We start from the raw sequence: 24600 nt of genomic DNA, 5'->3' as shown, positions 1-24600 counted from the left end.
CCCCTCAAGGAAGAAGTTTTTACTTTATGGATGATAATGCAGGCTAAAAGTCTTGGGAAACAGAATAAACAAATAACTTTTCCAGACAGTAAAAAACTGCATAGAATCTGCATCTTACTGTATGAGTCTTCAAAGGAGTCTACATTTTTACCAGTTCTTTAATGACAATAACAATGGAAAATTAATCAACTGGAAAACTAGAAAGCGTACAAAGATAAGGAGAATCCAGCACCTTCCCCCGCCCCAGTAAACATGAAGAAACTGAAACAAAATATCAACAGTTTCAAATTTCAAATCCGTCTTGGAAATATCTATTTACTAATGTTGCCAGTCAGATTCTATATGATAAGGAAATGGGCATGCTGCTGTTGAACACAGACACAAATCTGTTGTCAACAATTTTTTTAATATTTGTCATACATTAATGTTTGTCATACAATAATGTTTGTCAATAATAATATTTTTCATTCCAAAGAGCATCTCAAGAAAGTTCTGGAGCCAGGCTTGCTGGTACAAGGCTGTAGTTCCAGCTACGAAGGAGGCTGAGGCAGGAGGCTGTTGAGTTCAAGGCTGGAGTAGGTTACAGAATAAGTTGAAGGACAGTCTGAGCAACTTGGAGAGGTCCTGTCTCAAAATGAGCAAAGTGGGGCTGAGGATATGTAGCTTCGGAGGAGAGAGCTAGCCTGGTGTCTGAGCCCTGCATGCCTAGTGACGCCAAACAGAAAAAAGACAGAGGAGGAGGAAGAAGAAAAAATTTTAATCAGGAATTTTCTTCATTTATGGACATTATAGAAGATTCATAGCGTTATAGCAGAACATTAACCCAGAAAATAAATACAAACACTAAATAACCCACACATTTTGGCTAAAAAGAATCAACAGCATATACCAAATTTGTTGACTGAAATCACTTTTAATATTAAAAGAAAAGTTAAATACCACCGAGGTTTGTCTCCTATGCCAGAGGAACAGTTAATTTCCTTAGGTATATTTTCAAAACACAAATCTGTCTGTATATAAACATTAAAAGTTAGTCAGGCATGGTGACACATGCCTTTAATCCCAGCACTCGGAGGCAGAAGCAAGCAGATCTCTGAGTTCGAGGCCAGCCTGGTCCACAGAGTGAGTTCCATCACAGTCAGGGCTACTGTGAGAGACCCTGTCTCAAAAACAAAAAACACAAACCAACAAGCAAAAATTGTTTCCATAGTAAAATATATAGCTGGACAAGGACTATGCACATTTTTACTAGATTGTCAGGGAAAAACAAACAAACAAACAAAAAAAACAAAAAACAAACCTAGGCTATCAGCATTTGAGGGAATAGGGTCACAAGGCTGAAGAAAATTATAACAATCATATTATATTTCAATGTAAGTTCCCCAAAGATCCTAAGGCTGTGCAGAATAATATAACAAAAAGTTCTGGAGACATTAGTGAATCCTATCACGTCAGCTGGAATGGCCTGACTTCGGCTAAAACATGACAACAGAGCAGTCAAATAAACCATGGACGCTCCAAGGACAAAACCACTGGGACTTGACAAAGCCAGTTGCATAGGAAACATTCTCTAGAAAGCATCAACATTATTAAATATACAGATTCTTGAATATAAGCCAAGGCCATACTATTGATAATGTATATTTAATAAACATGTTTTCCCTGCTCTGATTGGTCATGATATTTAAAGTCAAGTCTGTGACAACATAAGCATCATGGTTTTTGTGTTTGGCTTTTGTCAGCGTGGATTTTTGTTTTGTTTTGTTCTGTATTAGGGATTGAACCATACAGGTCCTTCTGTATGCATGCTAGGCAAGTGTTCTACCCCTGCGCCATATCCCTACTACATAAATTTTACCATAAGCAGAACTTAAATGTTGATGTACAGAGTGTCCAGAAAAATATCAAGAATAAGACACTTAGAAAAAAAATAAAATTTTACCTAGTTGATAAAAAGTATTGTTCCTGAAATATATATTGCTTGTGCTGAACAGATGCCAGACTTTTGACATTGCTAGCAACTTCTCCAAAATAGAAAGTACTAGAAAAAGAAAACTCATTTTAATTCTGGGTCATATGACTAGCCCTTCTATGCTCCAAAAGTCAGAATCAGATTTCCTCCCCTATATTGGAAAGAAAGGTTTGTGATACTCAAGAATATTATGGGCTTTTCACTATTAGGATTGCATGCATGATTTGAAAAGGTGTGGTAAACATGAACTTCCGTAACCATTAGAAACACATGATTGACAGACACTGAGGCATGAGGCAAGAAGTGTGATATTGAGACAACTGGCCCAGGAACCAAAGTCTGGGCTGAGGAGTTGGCTACACAAGGGTGAGGTCCTGAGTTGGAGCCCCAGCACTCACCTAAAACTGAGCATGGTGACCCATATTTCTAACCCAACACTTAGTGGGGGCAGATTCGGTGGTGGGGGAGATGCTTGGGGGGTTGCTGGCCGGCTGGCCAGTCTAGCTCCAGCTTCAGTAAGAGACCCCATCTCAAGGGAATCTGGCGAAGAGTGATGGAGCAGGACACACACTCTTCCAGTCTCCTCATGTGTATGTGGGCACATGCACCTGCACACGCACGTGCACAAACACCACACACACCAAAATAAGTAAATAAATGAAATTAAGTGGAGCATGTAGAGGAAGACACCGGATGTCAACTTCCGGCCTCTACACACAAACATCCCTCCCCCTCCACACACAAACACATAAAGAGGAACTAAAGTCTGTCTGTCACTTCTTGAATCTAATTGGCCCACAGAGTGCCGCAGATACCTACAGACCAGCACGCTGGGCACGACACTACCAAGATTGTTGCTGCCAGCACATACTGACCGGGTACTGTCAGTCAGCAGTGGGAAATGTACTTCTGACATCTGGAACTCCAAAGCTGCCTATCTGTGATGCCAGCAGCAGTTTCCACAGAAATAAGACGCTGGAAAAAGCATCAAAACTGCCTCAGAAAATTTCCTTTACCCTGGGAGTGATTTTATGACTGAAGCTGGCTTATACCCAGAGATACACACTTTCTGTTATTTGGGGTTCAATTATTTCACATATAATTCACATGGAATCAACTTGCATTTACTGGGTTCTTGTTGCATCAACACAGGGCAGGATGCAAATGCACTCCACGGAATTTACATGCCAGGTGTGCCTCTGGACACCGTCCATGCCCATGGCGGGCAATGATGGGGGGGGGGGATAAACATCAAAAGTGAATAATTACCTGTGAGTGGTGATTTGCATATTCTTCATTTTTCTATTTTACTTTTGTTTGAGACAGAGCCCCACTAGGTAGCTCAGGCTAGCCTCAAACTTCCTGTTCTCCTGCCGTAGCCTCCAGAATGCTAGGGTTATAGGCATCCACCACCTCATCCAGAACATCTTTATTGGGCGGGGGTGGGGGGAGGTGATGATCTCTGTAATGAATATATCTTGAACTAAAAGGGAGACTGAAGAGGAAAGGCAGGAAGAGGTAGATGTGAGGAGGCTGTAGAGGGAGCTTCCACGCCCTTCCCCAGGGTTGTCAGGCCTCTCAGAGGGAAATGAAAGGGAAATGATCCCTGAACAAAGTTGAGACATGGACTGAGGAGGGCAGGGGCAGAGGAATGAGCTGAGAACTCTGAGCCTGTAAAAGAATTCTTCTGACAATGAAAGACAGTCCTAAATTCCTTTTCAGTCCCGAGACTATCTCCCTTTCTGTGGCCACAAAATTCATTTGTCTTGAAGCTTGACCTTTCTAGTAACGTCTGCTGTCCTGTAGATTGCTAAAGTGGCTGAGCAAAAAAAACAAAAACAAAAACAAAAAAAAACCCTCCTCTGACAAATGATGAGCAAGGGTTAGACCATCTCTACCTTCCCAGATTCCTATTTATATAATGTCACTTTCGTCCAGGTCGTGCGACATCTGACACTCCTCAGAGTCACTTTGTGTTTAGCTCCCTTCGAAACCCAAAGCCAAGCATGTTAGATGCACAGGCACTGTAAGGTAAGAGGGAAAGAGAGCAGGCCGAAGCATCTTTGGTGGCTTGGGAAGGACCTGCCACTAGAGCAGCTCCGAGTCCCGGGTCCTCCAGTCCTCCACCCAAAGCCTGACCTACCTTCTCACCACCCGACAGAGTCCGTTTTTCTTTATCGTCTTCTACTTGTGTGAACTCTTATGAACAGCTCACTGGATCGCCTGGAGAAAGCGGGGCCAGCCTCCACGCTCTACCTCCCTCCCAAGACTTCCACACCTCCCTCTGCAGCTGTCTGCTCCCTGTCCTCCATTTTCAGCCCCGACTGTCTTCACCAAAGATACCACACACCTGGGCATCCTTGTCATGCCTGCTCTGCCAGGGTCTCAGTCAGATCCTGCTTTGCCTAAAGGATGGGACATCTGTAGGAGCTCATTCTTCTGACTGCAGGACAGCAGAGCAGGAGAGGGGGCGGGTCATGCACCTGCACCTTTCTCCCGTGTTGTCAGAAAGGCAGGTTGCAGCTTTGGGAGCCACCAAGAAGCCCCAAGAGAAGAGTAAGCCAGCAAAACCTGGCTCCTTAGCACGTCCTGGCTAGTCTGCATTTATTGAGTGCTTACTGTATGCTCCCTGCTTTGAAAGACTCCAGGTCTAGATAGAGATTCACATAAATGTCTCTCAGTGATTTCCAAAAATGCCACCGTGTTCCTGGGACTATCTTGACTCAAATTAAGAGCATTTTTGTCTCTGTTTTTGCAGGCATATATCTCTGACTTGTATTTACTCCAGTACCTTTGAGGTTAGGCCCCTTACATTTTTTAAATTTAGATTTATTTATTTTATAGTGTGTGTGTGTGTGTGTGTGTGTGTGTGTGTGTGTTGCCTGTGTGTATGTATGTGCACCACATGCCTGCCTGGTGCCTGTGAAGGTCAGAAGAAGGCACTGACCTTTGGAACTGGAGTTACAGGCAGTTGTAAGCTACTGCACATGGGTGCTGGGGACTGAACTCAGTCCCCTCGGCTGCTGAGCCAGCTCTTCAGCCCCAGGCCTTTGTCCTCATAAGATAATTTCCTCAATTATTTGCAGCCATAGGGTCTAGACACAGCTCTTGACTGGGTTTGGGGAGGCACTGAATGGCAGGCAGGCACTGGCTACTCATAGAAACACCAACAAACAGGTTTTTAGAGCCTCGTAAACAGTGATTCTGTTCCTTTCCCTGCCCCACCTCAGAGTCCCAGAACCCAATGTCAAAGGGAGGTACATAAAGTATATGTTTCCTGATCCGGTTTTATTTTTACTATTTATTTACTTATTTTTGAAACAAAGTCTCTCTACATAGCCCTGGCTATCCTGGAACTCATACGTAGACCAGGTACATTTTTTTTTTTTTAAACCTCTAAGCCTGAAAGATCAGTAGTGAATTAATTTGTGTCTCAGCCTAGTTGAACAAAATCATCTTTACTTGACATAAAACTCATTGAGAAGAAATAATAACTTCAGGGTATTTGAATTTGCCCTCCAGAGATCTGGAAGAAGGAATTCTAACACATTTGGAAAATTTATTTTCACGAGCCTTTGTAGGAGGCACCAGCAAACAATTAACGAAGAGACATGGGTACGGCCTGCCCTGGGGAATAGGGGTAGGGTTCTCTGCCTTTGAGTCAGCCTCGGCTGAGAAATGCCCTGCAGGCTTGTGTGCTGAAGAGAAAAGAGACTGTCAGAGGCACGAAGAGGCTCGAGGGCTGCCCGGGCTGGATGGAGCGGCTTCCAGACAGGCTCAGTAGGCAGGCTGCGGGCTGCTGAAGGACAAGGGACTCCGCACCAATCTTCTCAGCAGATAGCAGGGCTCTCCAGGTTTGTCAGATACCAGATCGCAGTTTTCAAGGACAGCCCAGCAAGAATTCACCCCGGAAGCCACCTCCGGAGTGAGCAGAGCCCCCCAGTCCTTGAAAACGAACCTGAGGTTGTCTGCCCACCATGCAACACGTCCATGCTGTCTAGAAAGAAGTGCCCAGCACAGTCTATGAAATTGGGGGCATGAGGAAATAGTAGCTTCTCCAGCTTGGGTTTCTCTTTCTCTGTACTAGGGAGTGAACCTGGGGCCTTGGGCATGCTTGGTAAGCACTAAACCACTGATCTGTATTCCCAGGCCTCTTTTTCACTTTTTGTTTGGATACAGGGTCCGACTAAGTCACCAGCAGGCCTTGATCTTTAGACATTTCTGTCTCAGCCCCTCAAGCAGTCGGATTACCAGCTTGCAACACCAGGTTGTTGCTGCTTATAAAATATATTTGTTGTGTGTGTGGTGGGGGCAGTGCACACTCACGCCACAGTGCTTGTGTAGAGGTCTGAGGGTAATTTCAGAGAGTCAGTTCTCTCCTGAGCCTATGTGGGACCCAGGAATTGAACTCAGGTCCTCAGGCTAGGCAGCAATCACTTTTACCTATTCAGCTACCTCATAGGCCCTACCACATTGCTTTTAGTTGTTTAACAAATTCTTATTTAGAAAAACTTCCTCTAACTCTAGTGGTAAAGAATTAAGGACTAAGCTTCCAAAATAACCAAACGTGATTCCCCCAACAGTAGGTTTTCTTTGCCTTTCCGAGGTGGGAAGTTCCTTGTTCCAGGCTGCTTAGTAAGTTAGGGATGACACCGGGTCTAGGTGACCCACTGCTCTCAGGCCCTGGCTACCTTCCCACACAGTTTCAAAGTTGGCAATACTTGGAGGGTCTCCTTCCCATTCCAGCTGCAGACACAGCAGGATGAACCAATGGGGGCCGGGGGGTGGGCAGGGCAGACTCAAATGCAAAAATGAACAGTAAGAGGAAAACCTACATTTGAGTTTGGACCCTGTACAGCTAACCAAGTGGTATGGCTATCGGGGTTTTTGAACCTCAGTTTCTTCGTTTGGAAAAGTAGAGGAAGCAATGCCTACTGTACAGGGCCACCATGAAAATATATCTAACAACTTCACACAGGCGCATCTGGTAGCTTAGACAGTCTATCAAAGATAACCCCCCCCCCCCAAACACTGGAATTACGGGGGCTGGCAAGATAGCTCAGCACATAAAGGCACTTGCTGCCAAGCCTGACTGGTGACTTGAGTTTGATCCTTGGTACCCACACAAACCAACTCCCTCAGGTTGTTCTCAGGCCTCTACCAGCAGCTATGGCATACACACACACACACACACAAAAAAAAAAAAAAAAAAAAATTAATTAATTAATTAATATTAAAAGAGTAACAGCAAGCTATCTAGGTGAACAGGTGATTACTCCAGGTTACTGTTGGGGCCTTCCTTTATGGGGTCTAGGAGGCAGAGTCTGGTTACTAAGGAGTATGCCATAGCAATTACATAAAGCCTTTGCTCATTGTGCGTGTCTCTTCCCATAATGCATCTGATTTTCATCCTGTGCATGCCCACTTATGCATAAATATAAGAAGGTAAATAATGTTTCCCTAAAAGTTCACTCAGAAGGCACAGTTTGCCTTATCTCACATGAACCCCAAATCGGTCCTGACCAGATCAGTCCCTGCCATTCATATACCAAGATATGTTCTTGGAACACGCTTGAATGAAAATGAACTTATTTCATTGCTCCGAGTGGGGTGCACTTGCAGTTTAATGCTGGGGGGGGGGGGGCAAGGTGCATTTTTGTTTGTTTGTTTGTTTGTTTGTTTGTTTTTGGTTTTTCGAGACAGGGTTTCTCTGTGTAGCTTTGTGCCTTTCCTGGAACTCACGTGGTAGCCCAGGCTGGCCTTGAACTTACAGAGATCCACCTGGCTCTGCCTCTTGAGTGCTGGGATTAAAGGTGTGCGCCACCACCGCCCGGCAAGGTGCATTGTTAGAAAAGGAATTTAGCCCAAGCCAAGTGGAGTTCCAGGTTGTTAAGTTATTCCCTATGCTTTCCTGCCTCAGGGCTCGTATGGGTGTGCGTGTACTATATTTTTATGTATTTTCATCTTTTATATAAATAGTAACATACTCACATTCTGCGCTACTTTTTCAACTGAGCAATGTATCCAAGAGGTTCCCCCTAGAGCCTTTTCATTCTGCCCCCAAAGCATTTCATTCACAGATAACATCACTGAACCACCTCTTACTACCAGCTGTTTCTAAGCTCTCAATCATGAACGGTTCTGTGTGCACAACCTTGAACTTGCAGCGCTTTGCACAGTACTGGGCATCAGTAAGACAAACTGTAGGTGTCTTCCCTGAGCCTAATCTCCGCCCCACTATCTAACCCATAATACTCCTTTGGGCTCCAGCTACAAAACAGTTCTCTGCATACTGCTTCTGTCCTGGTCTACCGTGCGCGCTCGCTCCAAGCTACTGTCATCCCTTACATTACAGTAAGCACGAATACATTTGTCCTAGTTACTGTTTTATTGCTGTGAAGAGACACCATGACCAAGTCAACTTATAAAAGAAAATCACCGGGGGCTCGCTTACAGTTTCAGAAGGTGAGTTCATGACCATCATCACGTCGGGAAGCATGGCGGCAGGCAGGAAGGCATGGCGCTGGAGCAGTGGCTGAGAGTTTACATCAGGATCCACAGCTCACGCACAGAGAGCAAGATTGGGCCTAGTACAGGCTATTGGCTTTTCTGTAAAAGCTCATTCAAAGAGCACAGTTTGCCTTTTTTAGGGAAAAGTCAAAGCCCCACCCCACTGCCACCCCTACCCCTGCCTGCAGGGCCACACCTCCTTCAACAAGGCCACGCCTAATCCTTCCTAAACAGCCCACCAATTAGGGACCAGATATTTAAATACATGAGCATGTGGGGGCCATTTCCTTCAAACCACCACGACGTTTAAGTTTAGTCAATCTTGAGTTTGCTATACCTGAGTCATGCCTGTTGAGGAAGAGATCTCTTGGGACCTCAGTGCTTCTTTTTCTGAAATTAGACCAATGAGACTGTGCACCCCAAACCTGTGAATAAATAGCTGAAGCCTGCCAAGACCTCCATTTGGAGGCTTTTCCACAGGGGAGTTTGGCGAATCTAATCAGATACATGTCTCAGCGTCTTGGAATAGACATCATCTTAACTGCTCTTTTATACGTGATTTCCTCCAATAGACTGACTGCTCTCCCTCGCTCCCTGTTTAATCTGGCTGGCCTGGAACTTCCTGTGTAGACCAGGCTGGTTTCAAACTCGCCGTGAACCTTGGGTCTCCGCCTCTCCAGCGCTGATATTATACAGGCATGCCCCACCACGCCCCCCACATACTTCCTCTTTTATAGTTGGAGAAGCTAACACTCAAAACATAGCCATGGTATCACAAGCCACGTGGTAGAACTCAAACCCTGCTTTGTCTGCATTCAAGCCTGTAAGCTGGTATCAGTCACTACGCAGGAAGCAGGGCACACACGACACATGCTTGCCAGCAGAGGCCGAATCCGGACAGGAAACCTGCATGGTGCCTGCGCCCTCTGCTGGCAATGCTGTGCAATTTCTGGTCTAAAAGAATTTCCCACAATACAACTGGTGGTGATTGTAAAAATAACTCAAGTGACTAAGAAATGCTGAGGACGTCAGTCTTCCTGCTTCCCAGTCACTCAAAAATAGGAGGCTTGAAAAAAAAAAGAAAACCAAGCTGTGCGGGGAGGGGGGAGGGGGGGATAAGTGTTTAGTGCTAAGTTCTCTATGCATTAAACAGATGTTTTGATGGAATAGAAGTTTCATTTTTTTCATAATTCAGTCAGAGAGGGGTGCAAAATTTTCACCAATCAGCAATACAGTAATGATCTTTCCTGTGTGGCTCATTGAAGACAAGATAGAAAATACATTTAAAAAAAGAGAAAAAAAAAAAAAAAGGCTAGGCGGTGGTGGCGCACACCTTTAATCCCAGCACTCAGGAGGCAGAGCCAGACGTATCTCTGTGAGTTCGAGGCCAGCTTGGGCTACCAAATGAGTTCCAGGAAAGGCGCAAAGCTACACAGAGAAACCCTGTCTCGAAAAACCAAAACCAAAAACAAAGCAAAAAACAAAACATAGAGTGGGCTTGTAGAAACAAGAGCCTTGGGTACACAGTGAGACCCTGTCTCAAAGAACAAGCAAATCTTCATGAATATGCACTGAGAACATTTATCACCACACCTATACACACCTTTTTTTTTTATTCTCCCAAGCCTACAAATTGTCTGCCATGGTAGAAACGAGTCTCTCCCTCTCTTTAGCCTCTCCACCCCCCTCTTTCAGGAAGAAGCTCAGAACCTAAGACCCTGTAGATCATTCAGTACAGTGTCTTGGTTAGGAATCTCAGCTTTCAAGTCAGGCAAACCTGGACCTGGATCCTATTAACAGGCTGCATGGGAGCCACCCTGTGTCTATCCTTGTGTGTGAAATAGCTTTAAATATCCTCCCAGGATTAGTGTGAGGTGTGAAGGAATACTCCCAAGTCCTTTAACACAGGGTCTGAGACACAGCTACACCCTCCCTGGCGTCCCTTGTTATCACCATTCAGCCCAGCCTCTTCAGTTTATAGATGAGGAAATACGGCTCCGAGAGAAACGACTTCTACGGTCAGGTGGCCAGTTAGGGCAAAACCAGGTGGATCCAGGCATCGTCCGCCAGTCCCTCCTTGCCTGGTCACATGTGGAACAGTGGATTTTTGTTGTTGTTGTTGTTGGTGGTTTGGTTTGGTTTGGTTTTTTGATTTTTCGAGACAGGATTTCTCTGTGTAGTTTTGGTGCCTGTCCTGGATCTCGCTGTGTAGACCAGGCTAGCCTTGAACTCACAGAGATCCACCTGGCTCTGCCTCCTGAGTGCTGGGATTAAAGGCGTGCGCCGCCGCCGCCGCCTGACAGAACATCGGATTTTCCTTTATTCCTCAACTCTGAGCAGAAAGAAGCTGAGACATTTCTCCAAGTAGTTGTCGGGGTCATTTTGAGCTGATGTCCCAGAGCCAGGGACAGTGTATCCTGGAGTGCAGCTCGCTGCCATCCAGAGCCAGTTCTTATCCCACACTAGCAGTTCACTTCCACATAGCACTGTGCAGCTGTCCCCTGTTATTATTTTATCTTCGGCAATCTAAAGCTGTAGAAAAATAAACTAATTAGGGAGTGTCACCACCAACAGCTTTCCCACATCCTGGAAAGCGTCAAACCTCTGCATCCAGCCAGCCTCCTCCCCACATTACTGGAGAGCCCTCTTTTCAAGGCCTCTGTCTTAGTTAGGGTTACTACTGCTGTGAAAAGACACCATGACCACGGCAACTCTTATAAAGAAAATATTTAATTGGGGTGGCTGCTTACAGTTTCAGAGGTTCAGTCCATTATCATCATGGAGGGGAGCATGGCGGTGTGCAGGCAGACATGGTGCTGGAGCTGAGAGTGCTACATCTTACTGGGAACAGGAAGTCAATGGACAGTCACACAGAGATGCTTGAGCAAAAGAGACCTCAAAACCCACCTTTCAGTGACATAATTCCTCCAACATGGCCACATCTCTTAATAGTGCCACTCCCTTTGGGGCCCAGTATGGTGATATTTTATTTGTACTGATTTTTGTTTGTTTGTTTTTGTTTTTGTTTTTTGAGACAGGGTTTCTCTGTGTAGTTTTGCGCCTTTCCTGGAACTTGCTTTGTAGACCAGGCTGGCATTGAACTCACAGAGATTCGCCTGCCTCTGCCTCCCGAGTGCTGGGATTAAAGGTGTGCGTCACCACCGCTGGCCTGAAATGTGATTTTATTTGTATGTTAATAAATAAAGTTGCCTGGGGGTCAGAGCTAATAGCAAGCTATAGCAGAAGCTGGGCAGTGGTAGCACACGCCCTTAAACCTGATCACATGACAGGGAGAGCTCTGTGTGCTCAAGGATACAGCCAACATGGAGACACACACCTTTAATCTCAATACCAACCATAAAGACCTGGAGGTCTGTATAGACAGGCAGTGATGAGGAGGTCATGTGGTTGGGTTTACAACCAATGAGAAGGCAGAACAGAAAGTCAATAAAAAGACAGATACCTACAGGAAGTAGGTGTCTTTCGGAGGAGAAGGACAGTAGCGGCAGAAAGAGTAAGAAGAAGGCTTTAAGTCTCAGCTCTTAACTACGCTCAGACTGTTGGTTACGTGGTGGTGGCCATGCCAACGGAGGAGAGTGCTGGAGTCATGAGCCATAGATACCTTTCTAGAGCTTTACTGGGAGGGAGGGAGAGAGAGAGAGAGAGAGAGAGAGAGAGAGAGAGAGAGAGAGAGAGAGGACTGCGCAGAGAGGGGGGATACAGAAGGAGAGAGTGCAGAAAAAGAGAACACAGAGAGGGTATGCCTGCTTTTTAGGCTGGGACACTGTCGCAGGCTGGTGCTGTAATTAAGGACAGAATCCTTACATCCCAGACTTTTGCTTATTATAAAAAAAAGCAGGTAGACGGGAATAGGAGCGTCAATCCTCTCAAAAACTGCTTCCAGCTGATTTTTGGACGTCGGTTGGCTCTTAGGGGAATGGAGAAGGGAAGTCTTCCGAGGTAGACAGGTGTTGTGGGATGCTGTCTGTCTGTCATCTGTTTGCTCTGGAGACATGTATCCCTCTCGGCTGTGGCTGGGAACTTTCTGTTTGACAAGATGCTGGTGGCACAGAAAAAAGCTTAGAAAGAAAAGAATCATTATTATTTTATGTTGGTAGATCTGGTCTGTCCAGATGGATTTTGAAACATATTAAGCGTTATCAGAGACAGATTATTTTAAAGTACCTGTTTCCTTTACTAGTTCGGCATCCAGGAGACAGGTGATCAATTGTTAAAAGCATCTCACAGTAATAGGTGTTTATATTAAAGTCTTTTTGTAACGCCCAGATGCTTTTGGGTCTGGGGGGTGTAAATACCTTTTAGCTGTTACAGTTTCTTACTTGATGATCTCTGGACTCTGGTTCTGTGGTGGTCCTGTACCATTAGCTGAACAGTGAGTTAGAACAGGGAACTGGGAAGAGAAAAGCTTGTGGTGCATGAGAACTTATTTTTTTTGGAATTAGGGACCAGGCAAAGATCAGGGCCCTGTCTGTATGCACGTGAGAAACACAGGCAGTAACTCTAAAGGTGCAATTAAATCTGGTGAGGTGGGTAAGGCTGTCCTCTGTACCCGACAATAAAGGAGAGGTGAAGCCGGGCAGTGGCGCACGCCTTTAATCCCAGCACTTGGGAGGCAGAGGCAGGCGGACCTCTGTGAGTTCAAGGCCAGCCTGGTCTACAAAGCGAGATCCAGGAAAGGCACAAAGCTGCACAGAGAAACCCTGTCTCAAAAACCAAAAAAAAAAAAAAAAAAAAAAAAAAAAAAAAAAAAAAAGGAGAGGTGACATCCCAAAACTCCCAAGACTGAGTCAGAGCCTCTGGTGTCCAGAAGGAAAGAAACGAATCACTTCCCTGCTGTGTTCTGGGTTCCATGTCATGTCTGTAGCCAAGCCTAGGTCTGCTGGAGGTCTTAGCCTGATGTACCCATGCGTCTTGGCGCCTGGGGGCAGTCAGCTGGCTGGTTGTCTTTCTAGGCGGCACTTTTAACAAGGCTGTTGATGGGCTGGCAGGGCATTCACTAGCCCGTGGCCTTTTCCTCACTTAAAACAGGGACCCAACAGCTTTTGGGAGTCAGAGAGTGCCGGCACTTGGCAATTTTGTTTTCGGGCTTTTATCTCTTCCCTGGCACACCTTAAATGCCACAGATGACTCTTTTGCCTGTGGGGTCAGGAGCCTTGCTCTCCAGACGCTTAAGTTTTAGTCGGGGAGGTCTGGGGAACAAGAGACGGATTTTACTACGTGTCCTGAAATTTTTTTTCCTGATGATAGGTGGCTTAAGGACAGCTTTTGGAAGATCTGCCAGTAGGCAGACTGTAAACCGATCCTTTTGGAAGACTTGTCTGAGGCTATAAGCTGATTTTTGGCTTAAAAGCCATCCTGACTACTGTAAACTTACTTGTATGGATCTTAGCGGCTTCCAGACCCGTCTGTGCCTCTCAAGGCAGTTTGAGAATGAGTGGGTGGAGTTAAGGTGAGTTAGGGCGAGAGTCATAGAAGCTGCCCAAGCCTGCCCATTTGAGCCCGCCCACTGCCGGCGGAAGTCAGACAGAAAAGGTTGCACATGGTAGACTCAGAAGTGGGGAGGGAGAAGGGTTTAGAGCTTTAGCAGAAAGCTTGGAGATAAAGTAACTCTTATTTGCCCGTTCGCTGGCAGAAGTTCCCACGACGCTGTTATGTGGCCAGGTTTACACTGTTATGTGGCCAGGTTTACCAATACCCGCCCCTATCCACCAATGTAGGTGGTAAATGTATCCGCCCCTTTGTCGCATGGCTATAGCCGAGAGAAAAATAAAAAATTAAAATAACAAACAAAGATCAGACTCCAATCTCAGGCATCCCTGAGAGTGAAGAGAGATCTATGAATAAGCTCAAGTTCCCATCCTCTTCGTCAAGGGATGGGAAGGGCTGCAGCTGTGCTGCAATTGGTCCACGGTGGACCCAAGACAGCATTGACCCCCTTGTCAGGAGCGAAAATGTGCCTGCCATTGCCAGCACAGCCCGAGGACAACCCCTGGGGTGTCCATTGCAAAGAATATAGCTCAGACTACAGCCGCGAGAACAGCAGACTCACTGTGGTGAAGAATCATGGTGGTATCAGTAGTGGTAGCTATATAGGGGTCCAGCGGAGGCGAGGGATGTGCGCACGCTCGCGGTCTCACTGGATGGGGGAGGAGGCGGCAAGCGGCAGCAGGTCCTCATTGATCTGAGTCTGAACGGCACCAATGTTGGTTACGCTGCCGCCACCTGCGGCAGCCATGCCGACAGAAGAGAGTGCTGGAGGAGAGTCACGAGCTTTATTGGGAGAGGGGGGGAGAGAGAGAGAAAGGGGGGAAAGGGACCACGCAGAGGGGGGTTCAGAAGGAGAGAGTGTGGAAAAAGAGAATGCACAGAGGGCACACCCGCTTTCTAGGCTGGGACGCCGTTGCAGGCTGGTGACGTAATTAAGGACATAATCCTTACACTGACCTCTTGGGCTTTTAACTCTGCATTTGGCTCTGTGTTTTGTTTTGTTTTGGTTTTGGTTTTTCCAGACAGGGTTTCTCTGTGTAGTTTTGGTGCCTTTCCTGGAACTCACTCTGTAGCCCAGGCTGGCCTCGAACTCACAGAGATCCGCCTGGCTCTGCTTCCCGAGTGCTGGGATTAAAGGCGTGCACCACCACTGCCCAGCCGGCTCTGTGTTTCTCATTTAATAAGACTGTTACTTCTACAGCCCATTTTCTTTCAAACCACCACAGCCCCTTTGCAAGTGCTGAGAGAACAGATCACTGCCTATATTGTGCCCTATGACCCACTCCACTCTTTCACTCCAGTGTTCTTCCCTCTGCCTCTCCCTGGAGATCACACACATAGCCATCCATATGCCCAGGGACTTTTGTTCCCAGAGAGGGTTCACACTGTCCATAACAATGGTCCACAGTAATTTTCCATTTCAACCTGGGAGGGGCCAGTGACACACACAGCCAGGAGAACTGCAGTTCCTGGTGTTTCCAGAAAGGACAGAGCCCATCAACTCGGACAAACGTCCCCACATGCTTGCTCCCAATCTTTGTCAGACTTTCCCAAACTCAATAGACCCTCTAACAGGCAGGCTGAGTCTTCTACCTCGGGGTCAGGTAACCCATAGCTGCCCAGGTCCCATTTAGACATGGGACAGCCTAACCCTCTATAATTTAGTAAACAGATATGGGAGAGAGTTCTGGAGATGGAGAAGGAGCGGGGCTCAGGTGTACTGGCACCAATCGCTCAGTGATAGCACACAGAAAGAGCCCTGGACTAGCAGTTAAGAGCCCAGCTCTGCCGTGATGAACTGTGCCCGTGGGGAAATCACTTTACGTCTCTGGGACCACGTTCCCATGCGCTGTGTAAGTGAGGACCTGGAAGAAATCTTCCAGCGAAAGGTTTCTGCCCGTGGGGTGTGTTAAGGTGTTTTTACTACTTTCCCATGTCTTGTTTTGTGCCCCCAACCCTCCTAAAAACCCAGAGAATGACGACACTGGGGTGTCTGGTCAGGCAACTGTGGGCAATCGTGACAGAGCTTAGTTGGGAGGGGCGACCTGGTCTCGTAGCCCTCCTGCCGCATGCTGCTCTTTGGGGGAACAGACAGGCCCCTCTCCCTTGTGAGAGGCCAGAGGACAGGCTCCTGGGAAAGAAGTGAATGCCAGGAAGGTGTGGTTGCTTTAGGCTCATGATAAGTTGGTTCTGTTCTTGATTCCTCCTCTTTTTTTGATGTCTTATCAACATTTTGGATCTAAAGAAGTGTTTGGCCTAGCTTCAGACCGAGTTTTGCCTTCTGCTGGGCTTCGGAGATAAAAGGCTAGGCCCTGGCACTCTCCCAGAGCATTGGCTGGTAAGGGCAGAGCTAAGCCTAGCCCAGGCACCCTAATTCCTACTTCATAACTCTCTGGAAGTGCTGGCACCTATGGCAGTAGTGATGGCCTGTCCCATCCAGCTCAGAGGCCATCAACTGGAGTCCAGTTACGGAGGCCTTTCCTTCCTCATCCCCACCTCTCTTAAGTCAGGAAAGCCGGCCCTTTCTTTTGGAGAAGGGACACCCACAGGAGGGGTTGATGGTAAGAAAACTTGAATTTCCAACTTCCAGGGTCACGAGAAAAATAAATGTTGCTTAAACCACTGGTTTGTGACACGTTGCTATGGCAGCCCTGGTGCACCAACACAGGCCTGCCCCAGACCCTGCCCCTCCACGGCTGCCTCTGCAACTCCCTTCTGTACAGACCCCAGCCCCAGACTCATCAAGTGCTCGGAATCAAGAAAACTCACTCCACAAATCCATAGCCAAACTTTCCCATTTCGGGGCCTTTGGGGAGTACTGGTTTTGCTCTGAGTAGGACAAATTGCTTTGGGAGCCTCAAAAGGAATGGAGAGAGAATAAGAATATAGACAAAAGCCTGGCTAACGTTTTGAGTTACAGTCCTGCTACACATATGGCATCTCAGTTTCTGCCCTTCAGGGGTCTTCAATCTGAACACTAGTAGCAGCAGCTCAACAAGGTGGGACCCTGGTTTAGGGACCTTTTGATCCCTCACACAATAAACATGGGATTTCTTAAAGCCAGTGTGGGGTGTCCAAAGACCCTGAGAGAAGTTGGGACAGGAACACCCCTAATTTTCAGAGGGCACGCACAACGTCCTATTACACATACTGTTTACTCTGGGCATGACTATTGACTCCAGACCTTATCATTGGGTCCTCAGACTGGGCAGGGCAAGCCTGGGCACCAGGAAGAACTGGTGCCCCTGGCCTGAGTCAAGAAGAAAAGAAGAGAGAAGAGAGATCGAAGCAGAGAGAGCAGGAAGCTGCTGGGTGGACCACAATGAAATCCCTCCTCGCGCTACTGCTGGTGCTCCTGGACCTGGGACAGGCCCAAGGAGCTGTGAACAGGTAAGGCACTGAGTTCAACTTAGGCATCCCCCAACCCCAGCCCAAGGCTGCCCTGGGGGAGGAAAGCTAATGAGGAAATGAAAAAGAAGAAACTGGGATCTCAAGGGAACTCCTAGAGGATGTTCCCCAGTCAATGCCAGGCCTCCCCTTCCAGTAGTGGTGTCTGCCTCAGTTCAGGGGGCTCCCCTCTGTTGGTGGAAAGCATGGCCCACAGCTATGGTTTGTAACTCCAAGCCTTCAAATACTTTCCGGGGGGGACAGAGCACTATTATCCAGAGTCCTTCTGTCCCTGTAAGTCAGCCCTTCATGGGGTCAGATAAGACTGCAGACTGTGTCTATCTCCCATTCCCTAGCAAAACCCCAAAGGGCCAGTGCCCAGGAGATAGAGCCATTTCCATTGGATTCTGAGTGCTCCAGACAGAGAAGGTGCTGCATCTGGCCGCACCCTGGTCTTGAAGGTCCCCTCCTGGGTCTTGCTGTAGTCGGGCTCTGAACTGATACATGGAAATAGGGGATGGAAGCAGAAATGCCCCCTCATGCCCCACTTTTTTCTCCAGGGTGCCCCTCAGAAGGCACCAGTCCCTCCGGAAGAAGCTGAGGGCCCAAGGCCAGCTCTCAGACTTCTGGAAGTCCCAGAACTTGGACATGATCCAGTTCAGCGAGTCCTGTAATATGGACCAGAGTACCAATGAGCCACTCATCAACTACCTGGATGTAAGATGTCTTGGGCTAAAGCCTGGGGGTCCTGGGTGTAGGGAGGAAGGCTGGGCTTCCAGCTTCCACTGGGCTTCTGCACCGGTGACTTCGGGTGCTCAGGCATGGAGTTCTTTGCTTGGATGACTCAGATGGATGATCCCCTAGTCTCTGTGAACTCTGTAAAGCAGACCTCAGTACGGGCCAGTGTGCAGGGCTTTCTTTAAGAGGAAAGAGACAAGGGTGCCATGTGCCCCAAGCAGAAAGACCCTTACTGTGTGCTCAGCTGGGCATTTTACCAGCTATGACTTTGGGCAAAGACAGTACTTGATTTCCCACGTCCCCAGTTCCCTGATCCCTACAATGGAGGCATTCCTGTCTCCCCTGCCTTGCCCACCATGACATAATGAGAATCAGGATAATGAGAGGAATGGAACCAAGGTTCCTGAGCTCTCCTCAGTGTCCTTCCTGGTGGCCCCTGCTCTGTTCCTGCCATCCTTCATCTCCAGCCTTGCTTCTTCAAGGCTCTGTAGACTGTAAGCTACGGTACTCCAGGCCCTAGCTGCAAACACTTCTCCTCCCTCCCCCTCTCCTTCTCTCCCTTCCCTGTAGATGGAGTACTTCGGCACTATCTCCATTGGCTCCCCACCACAGAACTTCACTGTCATCTTTGACACCGGCTCCTCCAACCTCTGGGTCCCTTCGGTTTACTGTACCAGCCCAGCATGCAGTAAGTGGACGGCGATGGCGGGAGCCACTTCTGAGAGGCGAAGGTGGTAGTTTGTGGGGTGGGGAGACTTAGATTCTCTCCCCTGATCCTCCTTGCCACACCAGCTTCCGCTTCCTATCTCTGTTTGGCGTGGCTGGGCCGGGGACAGAGATGAAAAGTAACTTACTAGTCAAGATAACAACTTTCATACCAGTCGGAAATAATGGAGAAAAAATAAGCCACTAAGAAGAGAAATCTTTGACTTGGTGACTCACTTCCTTTGGAACACCCAAGAGAACATGGGGGGAAGTTCCTTTGGTCTGTACCTGAACAGGTAGGGCGGTTGACTTCTAAGGAAGACTGTACACCTACTTCAAGGAGGCCCCGATGGCCTGGCTCCCGTGGAGGTGTGGCTGGTGGGACACAGTGGCCTGGGTGTGTCCATTTGGCCAGAGGTAACGTAGGGATTAGGTAGAGACTGGAAACAGAAGCCCTACACAGAGCAGGCTCGTTCTGTGTGAGACACATCCCAAGGGTAGAAGCTCTTTGAAACCCGAAACTAGACATCTGCAAAGTGGGATGAAGAGCTGGGAGTAATTTCCTAGAGTGGTGATAACTGTTCACCCCTGAGCGTTCTCCAAAGGCCAGGCTCTGCCCCACACTGATGGCTGTCACTGCTGCTGGCGCCGGGTAAACGGTGCTTATCTTGCGTCTGTGAGGTCACTGTGAGCAACCAGGTTTGCCCAGGGACAAATATTTGGTTCCTGGTTGGGACACACCTGGTTAGGCTAGAGAGAACACAGTAGCTCACTAGTAAAAGGCCGTGGCAGGCTTTCCCAAGAACCTCCATCTTCCACTTTTTGTGGGGAGCCGAGGGAAGCCCCTCTGCCTCTCTAGGGCAGGGATGGAAGCAGTGAGCAGCATTCTTGTTTTCCAGAGACACACCCGGTGTTCCACCCATCCCAGTCCAGCACATACGAGGAGGTAGGGAATCATTTCTCCATCCACTATGGTACCGGGAGCCTGACAGGAATCATCGGAGCCGACCAAGTCTCTGTGAGTGCAATTCCTCCATCTCTGCTCTCTTGCCCAGGCACTGGGCGCAAGGGTAGCAGGATATGCTTCAGAGGTCTCAGGCACAATTTCAGATCTGCCTCAGGAGGAGATAGACAAGGTTAGCTTCTAAGGGAAGGGAGCAACCCTTCCCACCTGAGATGGGACAGTGGCCAGTCTTTTCAGTGCGCTGAGCCCTAGATGAGAGCAGTGTGGGACTAACTTCAAGAAACAAGGGTCAGAGCGAGCATTGCTTGGTGTCAGGGCTGGATTGCCAATCCCTGAGCACTAAGGAGAGGAGAGAAGGAAAAAGAAATGTGAGCCAGTGAGCAAGGTGGGAAGGCAGAGGCAGATATTCAACAACAGAGCAGAATACAGGTGTCGAAGTCCCAAAGTCTAGGGGCCGCTCCTTGAACCCCCCTGCCCCAGACCAAAAGTCTTTTAGGTCCCTGACCTGTGGGGATCAGAGAATCCTGGTCCTGTCTGGATACTCTATGCAAGTGTGTGGGCCTAGCTAGGCCTTGGGAGAAATAGAGGCTGGCGCACTCCAATGGGTACCATTCCAGTTCATGAGCCCAAGGTCAGTGGAGCCAAGTCTCCATCAACATCCCTTTAATAATTTGAGCATGGCACATATAATTAAGTGGGAAAAAGTGGGGGAAAAAAAACCTAGCAGAAGACTCTTTCATCCCCTCCGACTCCCAATTAAAGCTGGTGCCAATCTTTCCGAACTCTTATGAATTGTGTGGGGTTTGGGTACTCCACTGAGCTGGTCATCAAATAATATAAAAGCAAAGTGAATGTATTACTAGCCTTAATTATTTCCTTTAGGGTACTAAGGCTCCTTATACTATGTTTAAGACGGATGGAGAAATGGCTCAGTGATTAAGAGCACTGGCTGCTCTTCCAGAAGATGTGGGTTCAATTCCCAGCACCCACATGGCAGCCCACAACTATCTGTAACTCCAGTTTTAGGGGACTCAACACCCTCACACAGACACACATCCAAACAAAACACCAGTGCACATAAAGTAAAAATAAATCAGTAAATTTTTTTAAATGTTTGAGTAAATCCAGATGTGGTGGCGCACACTTTAATCCCAGGACTTGGGAGCCTGAGGCAGATGAATCTGAGTTTGAGGATAGCCTGGCCTACATAGAGAGTTTCAAGCCAGCCAGGGCTACATAGTGAAACCCTGTCTCAGAATTAAAAACAAACAAACAAAAAACAGTGTCAGTAATATCTTCTTATTAGAAAAATGCTTTTTATGTAAAATATTATATAGATTAAGCAGAACTTTCTATTGGAATTATATGTGAATATGTAAATATATATTATATGTATATGTTACAGTGTAAATACCCAATTAGGGTGCATTCCAACTGATAATGGTAATAACTTGGGAAAGCAGGGAAGGGACTGAGACCCACAGGAGGTAGGTTCTAGCGTACATACAGTTTGTCACCTCTCTGTTAGCTCCCTTGGATGGAGCAGGAAGCAGCAAGCCCACAGCAACTCCAGCTGCAGCGGCCCTCCTTCCGCAATTCTGGTTCTGGGGCCAGGTGTATGTTGGCCTCTGTGGCAGCCTCTGCTTCAGCACATGAATTCACTGTATTGGGAAGTTTCTTTGGGCCTCCAGCCTGCTCCCAAATAAAGACATGGAGACTTATTATTAAGTATGAATGCTCAGCCTTAGCTTAGGCTTGTCCCACTAGCTCTTTGAACTTAATTTAATCTATTTCTATTTATCTACATTTTGCCTTGGGGCTTTTTACTTTTCTTCCATTCTGTATATCCTACTCTCCTGCTTCCTCCATGTCTGACTACGTGGCCCCTAGCATCTCTGTGTTGTCTCCTTTTTTTTTTTTTTTTTTTTTCTTCCTTGGGCCTAAATTCCTCCTCCTATTTACTCCTTGCCCTGAAGTTCCACCTATACTTTCTCCCTTGATATTGGACATTCAGCTTTTTATTAGACCAATTAGATGCCTTAGGCCGGCAAGGTAAAACAGCAACACATCTTCACATAGTTAAACAAACGCAACACATCTTTGCATAGTTACACAAATATTCCACAACACTTCACTGAGGATACAGGCCCGGGCAGCAAGAGGACAGAGTGGTCCCAATCCATCCCCACAGGTTCCAGTTGGTGTCTCTCCCACTTGACACATATCTCTCCTCTGCTGCCACATCTGTCGACCTTGGGCTGCAACCCCAGGTTAGAAACCACATCCTAAGTACACCCTCTAACTGGCATCTGCAACGGTATAAAAAGCCAGACATCTAAAACACATACATATGTGATGTATAAGTACACAGATGAATGCAGTCAATGTAGTCCTTCAAGGGACAACTACAGCCTGAGATGCATATGTGAGAAAAACCAGTGATCTAAGCTGTTATTTTGAATCACAAGCACTAGGAAGAACAAGCCACCAGTAACCGGGAGCAAACTAAACCCAAAGGAAAGGGAAGGAAAGAAATAATAGAGAGAAGGACAGGACATCAGTGAAATAGGAAATCCGCCCTGGAAACAGGATAGCAACGGCCCAGATTAACTGCAAAGGGCAAGCAAATTGGCAACCCTTAGCACACAACTCATCCAGAAAAATGGAAGAAACCTGACAGCATTAGACCTGAACGGGACACCACTAAAGATCTTGTCAACCTCAAAACAGGATATCAAAACTGTCTCATATTGATATGCTTTACAATAATTTTAAATTGATGAATAGTCTGAGAAATAGGGACTATCAAAACTGATCTAATAAAATAGAAAATTCACTGTAGTGGCAAGTTTCTTTGGGCCTCCAGCCTGCTCCCAAATAAAGACACAGAGAGTTATTATTAAGTATGAATAATAAGCCTTAGCTTAGGCTCGTCCCACTAGCTCTTTGAACTTAATTTAATCTGTTTCTAATCACCTGCATTTTACCTCGGGGATTCTTACCTTTCATTCTGCATGTCTTACTCTCCTGTTCCCTGGTTTCTATTTTAAATGTTTACTCTGTTATTTAAAACAAACAAACAAACAAACAAACCTCCCCCACAAGGAAAACTCAGGGCCCATCTTCCAGAGAATTGATAGAATTACTTCATATCTCATCTTATGAAACCATTACAACTTTAATAACAAAGCTTGAAAAGATTATTGTAAGCACTAGAATGGGTCGGATATAGTGGCACACACTTTAGTCCTTGCCCTCAGGAGGCAGAGGCAGGTAGATCTCTGTGAGTGTCTGTCCATTCTGGTCCACATAGAGTGTTATAGGACAACCCCGGCTACATAGGGAGACCCTGTCAACCAGTCAGTCAATCAAATAGCTGGAACTACCAGTCAGTGGGCAGAGTGCTTGCCCGGCATACACAAAGCCCAGAATTTGATCCTCAGGACCACATAAACTGGACAAGGCACACACATGTAATCCCAGCACTCAGGAGCCTGAGGCAAGAGGATCAGAAGTTTAAGATTTCCTCTGTTACAAAGTAAGTTCTGTGCTAGCCTGGGCTATATGAGATCCTGTCTCAAAACAAACAAATGAAACAAAATGAATTAGAGTTAAACTCTTTCTCCTAGATGTCAATGTTTTCGTGTTCTGTGGGTGGACAGATCTGAGACAGCTCTCACTGGGAGCCAAGTCTAAACTGGAATTTGTCATCTCTTTAGGCTGGAGAGGAAGACTGTAAGTCTGAGGCTAATTTGTGTTCCTCAGAAGCCCACAGCAGAGCTTATACTCCATAGTGAAGTTTTTAGAGATGTTGAGATTCTCCTGAGATTAGGAACAAAACAGCAGTAGTCATATTACCCCCTCTGTTCATCACTGTGCTGAAGACCATTTGCCAGCGCAGTAAGACAAGAAAAGGACACTAAGGGCTTAAGATTTGGAAGGAAGCAATAACGCTGTCATATCAGCACATAAAAAGACCCCCTCGTTTGCTTTATTTCTTTTATTTTTAATATTATAACTACATAATCTCCTTCCTTTTCCTTTCTCCAAACCCTCCCACACATCCCTCCTAACTCTCTTTCAAATTCATGGCCTCTTTTTTCATTAAAAGTTGTTGTATACATATGTATGTATGTACGTATTCCTAAATACGTAATAACAACCTGCTCTGCCTGTATAACACATACTTGTATGTATATGTTTTCAGGGATGACCATTTGGTGTTGAATAACCAAATGGGTACGCTCCTTCTTCTCTTTCTCAGCATTCCTGGGTTGCCTGTAGTTCTTTGAATAGGGTCGAGTCCTCATGGGCTTTCTCCCCTCCATGTTAGCCCGTCTATCGGTGTCCTTGTTCAGCTTATGTTTACACAATTATATTGGGGAGGCTTTAGGGGTGTAACTTCTGACATTCTTAAGAGACACAACCTCACAGCAAACCCTGCCTTCCACTGGCTCTTACAGACTTTCTGGCCGCTATTCACAATGACCCCTGAGCCTTAGGTGTGGGAGTTGTTTGGTTGAAATATCCACTGGGACTGGGTTCCACATCTCTGAATTTTGACTGGTTGGGTCATCTCTATCTGTCACAAAGAGAAGTTTCCTTGATGAGAGTTGAGGGTTATTACACTTATCAGTGGTTATAAGATATTTGAAGTGTAGTTAGGGTTTATGTTGCTTTAATAAAGTGATGGCTGTGGATTCTCTTCCACGATCTGTTACTTCCCTAGCCCTAGGTAGTTGGCTAGGCTTCCAGTATGGGCAAGTTTTGTTTTGAGACAGGGTCTTACTGTGTAGCCCTGGCTGCCCTGGAACTC

General features: G+C 46.7%; 1 protein-coding gene across 1 annotated transcript in view; it reads left to right on the top strand.

Moving 5' to 3' along the window:
• Ctse (cathepsin E) overlaps positions 1-24600 on the top strand; it is a 35046-nt gene that overhangs the window by 1882 nt on the left and 8564 nt on the right. Inside the window, exons 2-5 of the mRNA XM_059280687.1 lie at positions 17194-17380; positions 17938-18094; positions 18686-18803; positions 19720-19838. Coding sequence (XP_059136670.1) covers positions 17313-17380; positions 17938-18094; positions 18686-18803; positions 19720-19838 — 462 coding nt within the window. The 5' untranslated portion in view covers positions 17194-17312. The remainder of the gene's footprint in view (positions 1-17193; positions 17381-17937; positions 18095-18685; positions 18804-19719; positions 19839-24600) is intronic.

This window comes from Peromyscus eremicus, chromosome 15, assembly GCF_949786415.1.
Source record: "Peromyscus eremicus chromosome 15, PerEre_H2_v1, whole genome shotgun sequence".
NCBI classification, from domain to species: domain Eukaryota; kingdom Metazoa; phylum Chordata; class Mammalia; order Rodentia; family Cricetidae; genus Peromyscus; species Peromyscus eremicus.
Note: the sequence above shows the minus strand (reverse complement) of the source record. Positions and strands in the feature narration are given on the sequence as shown.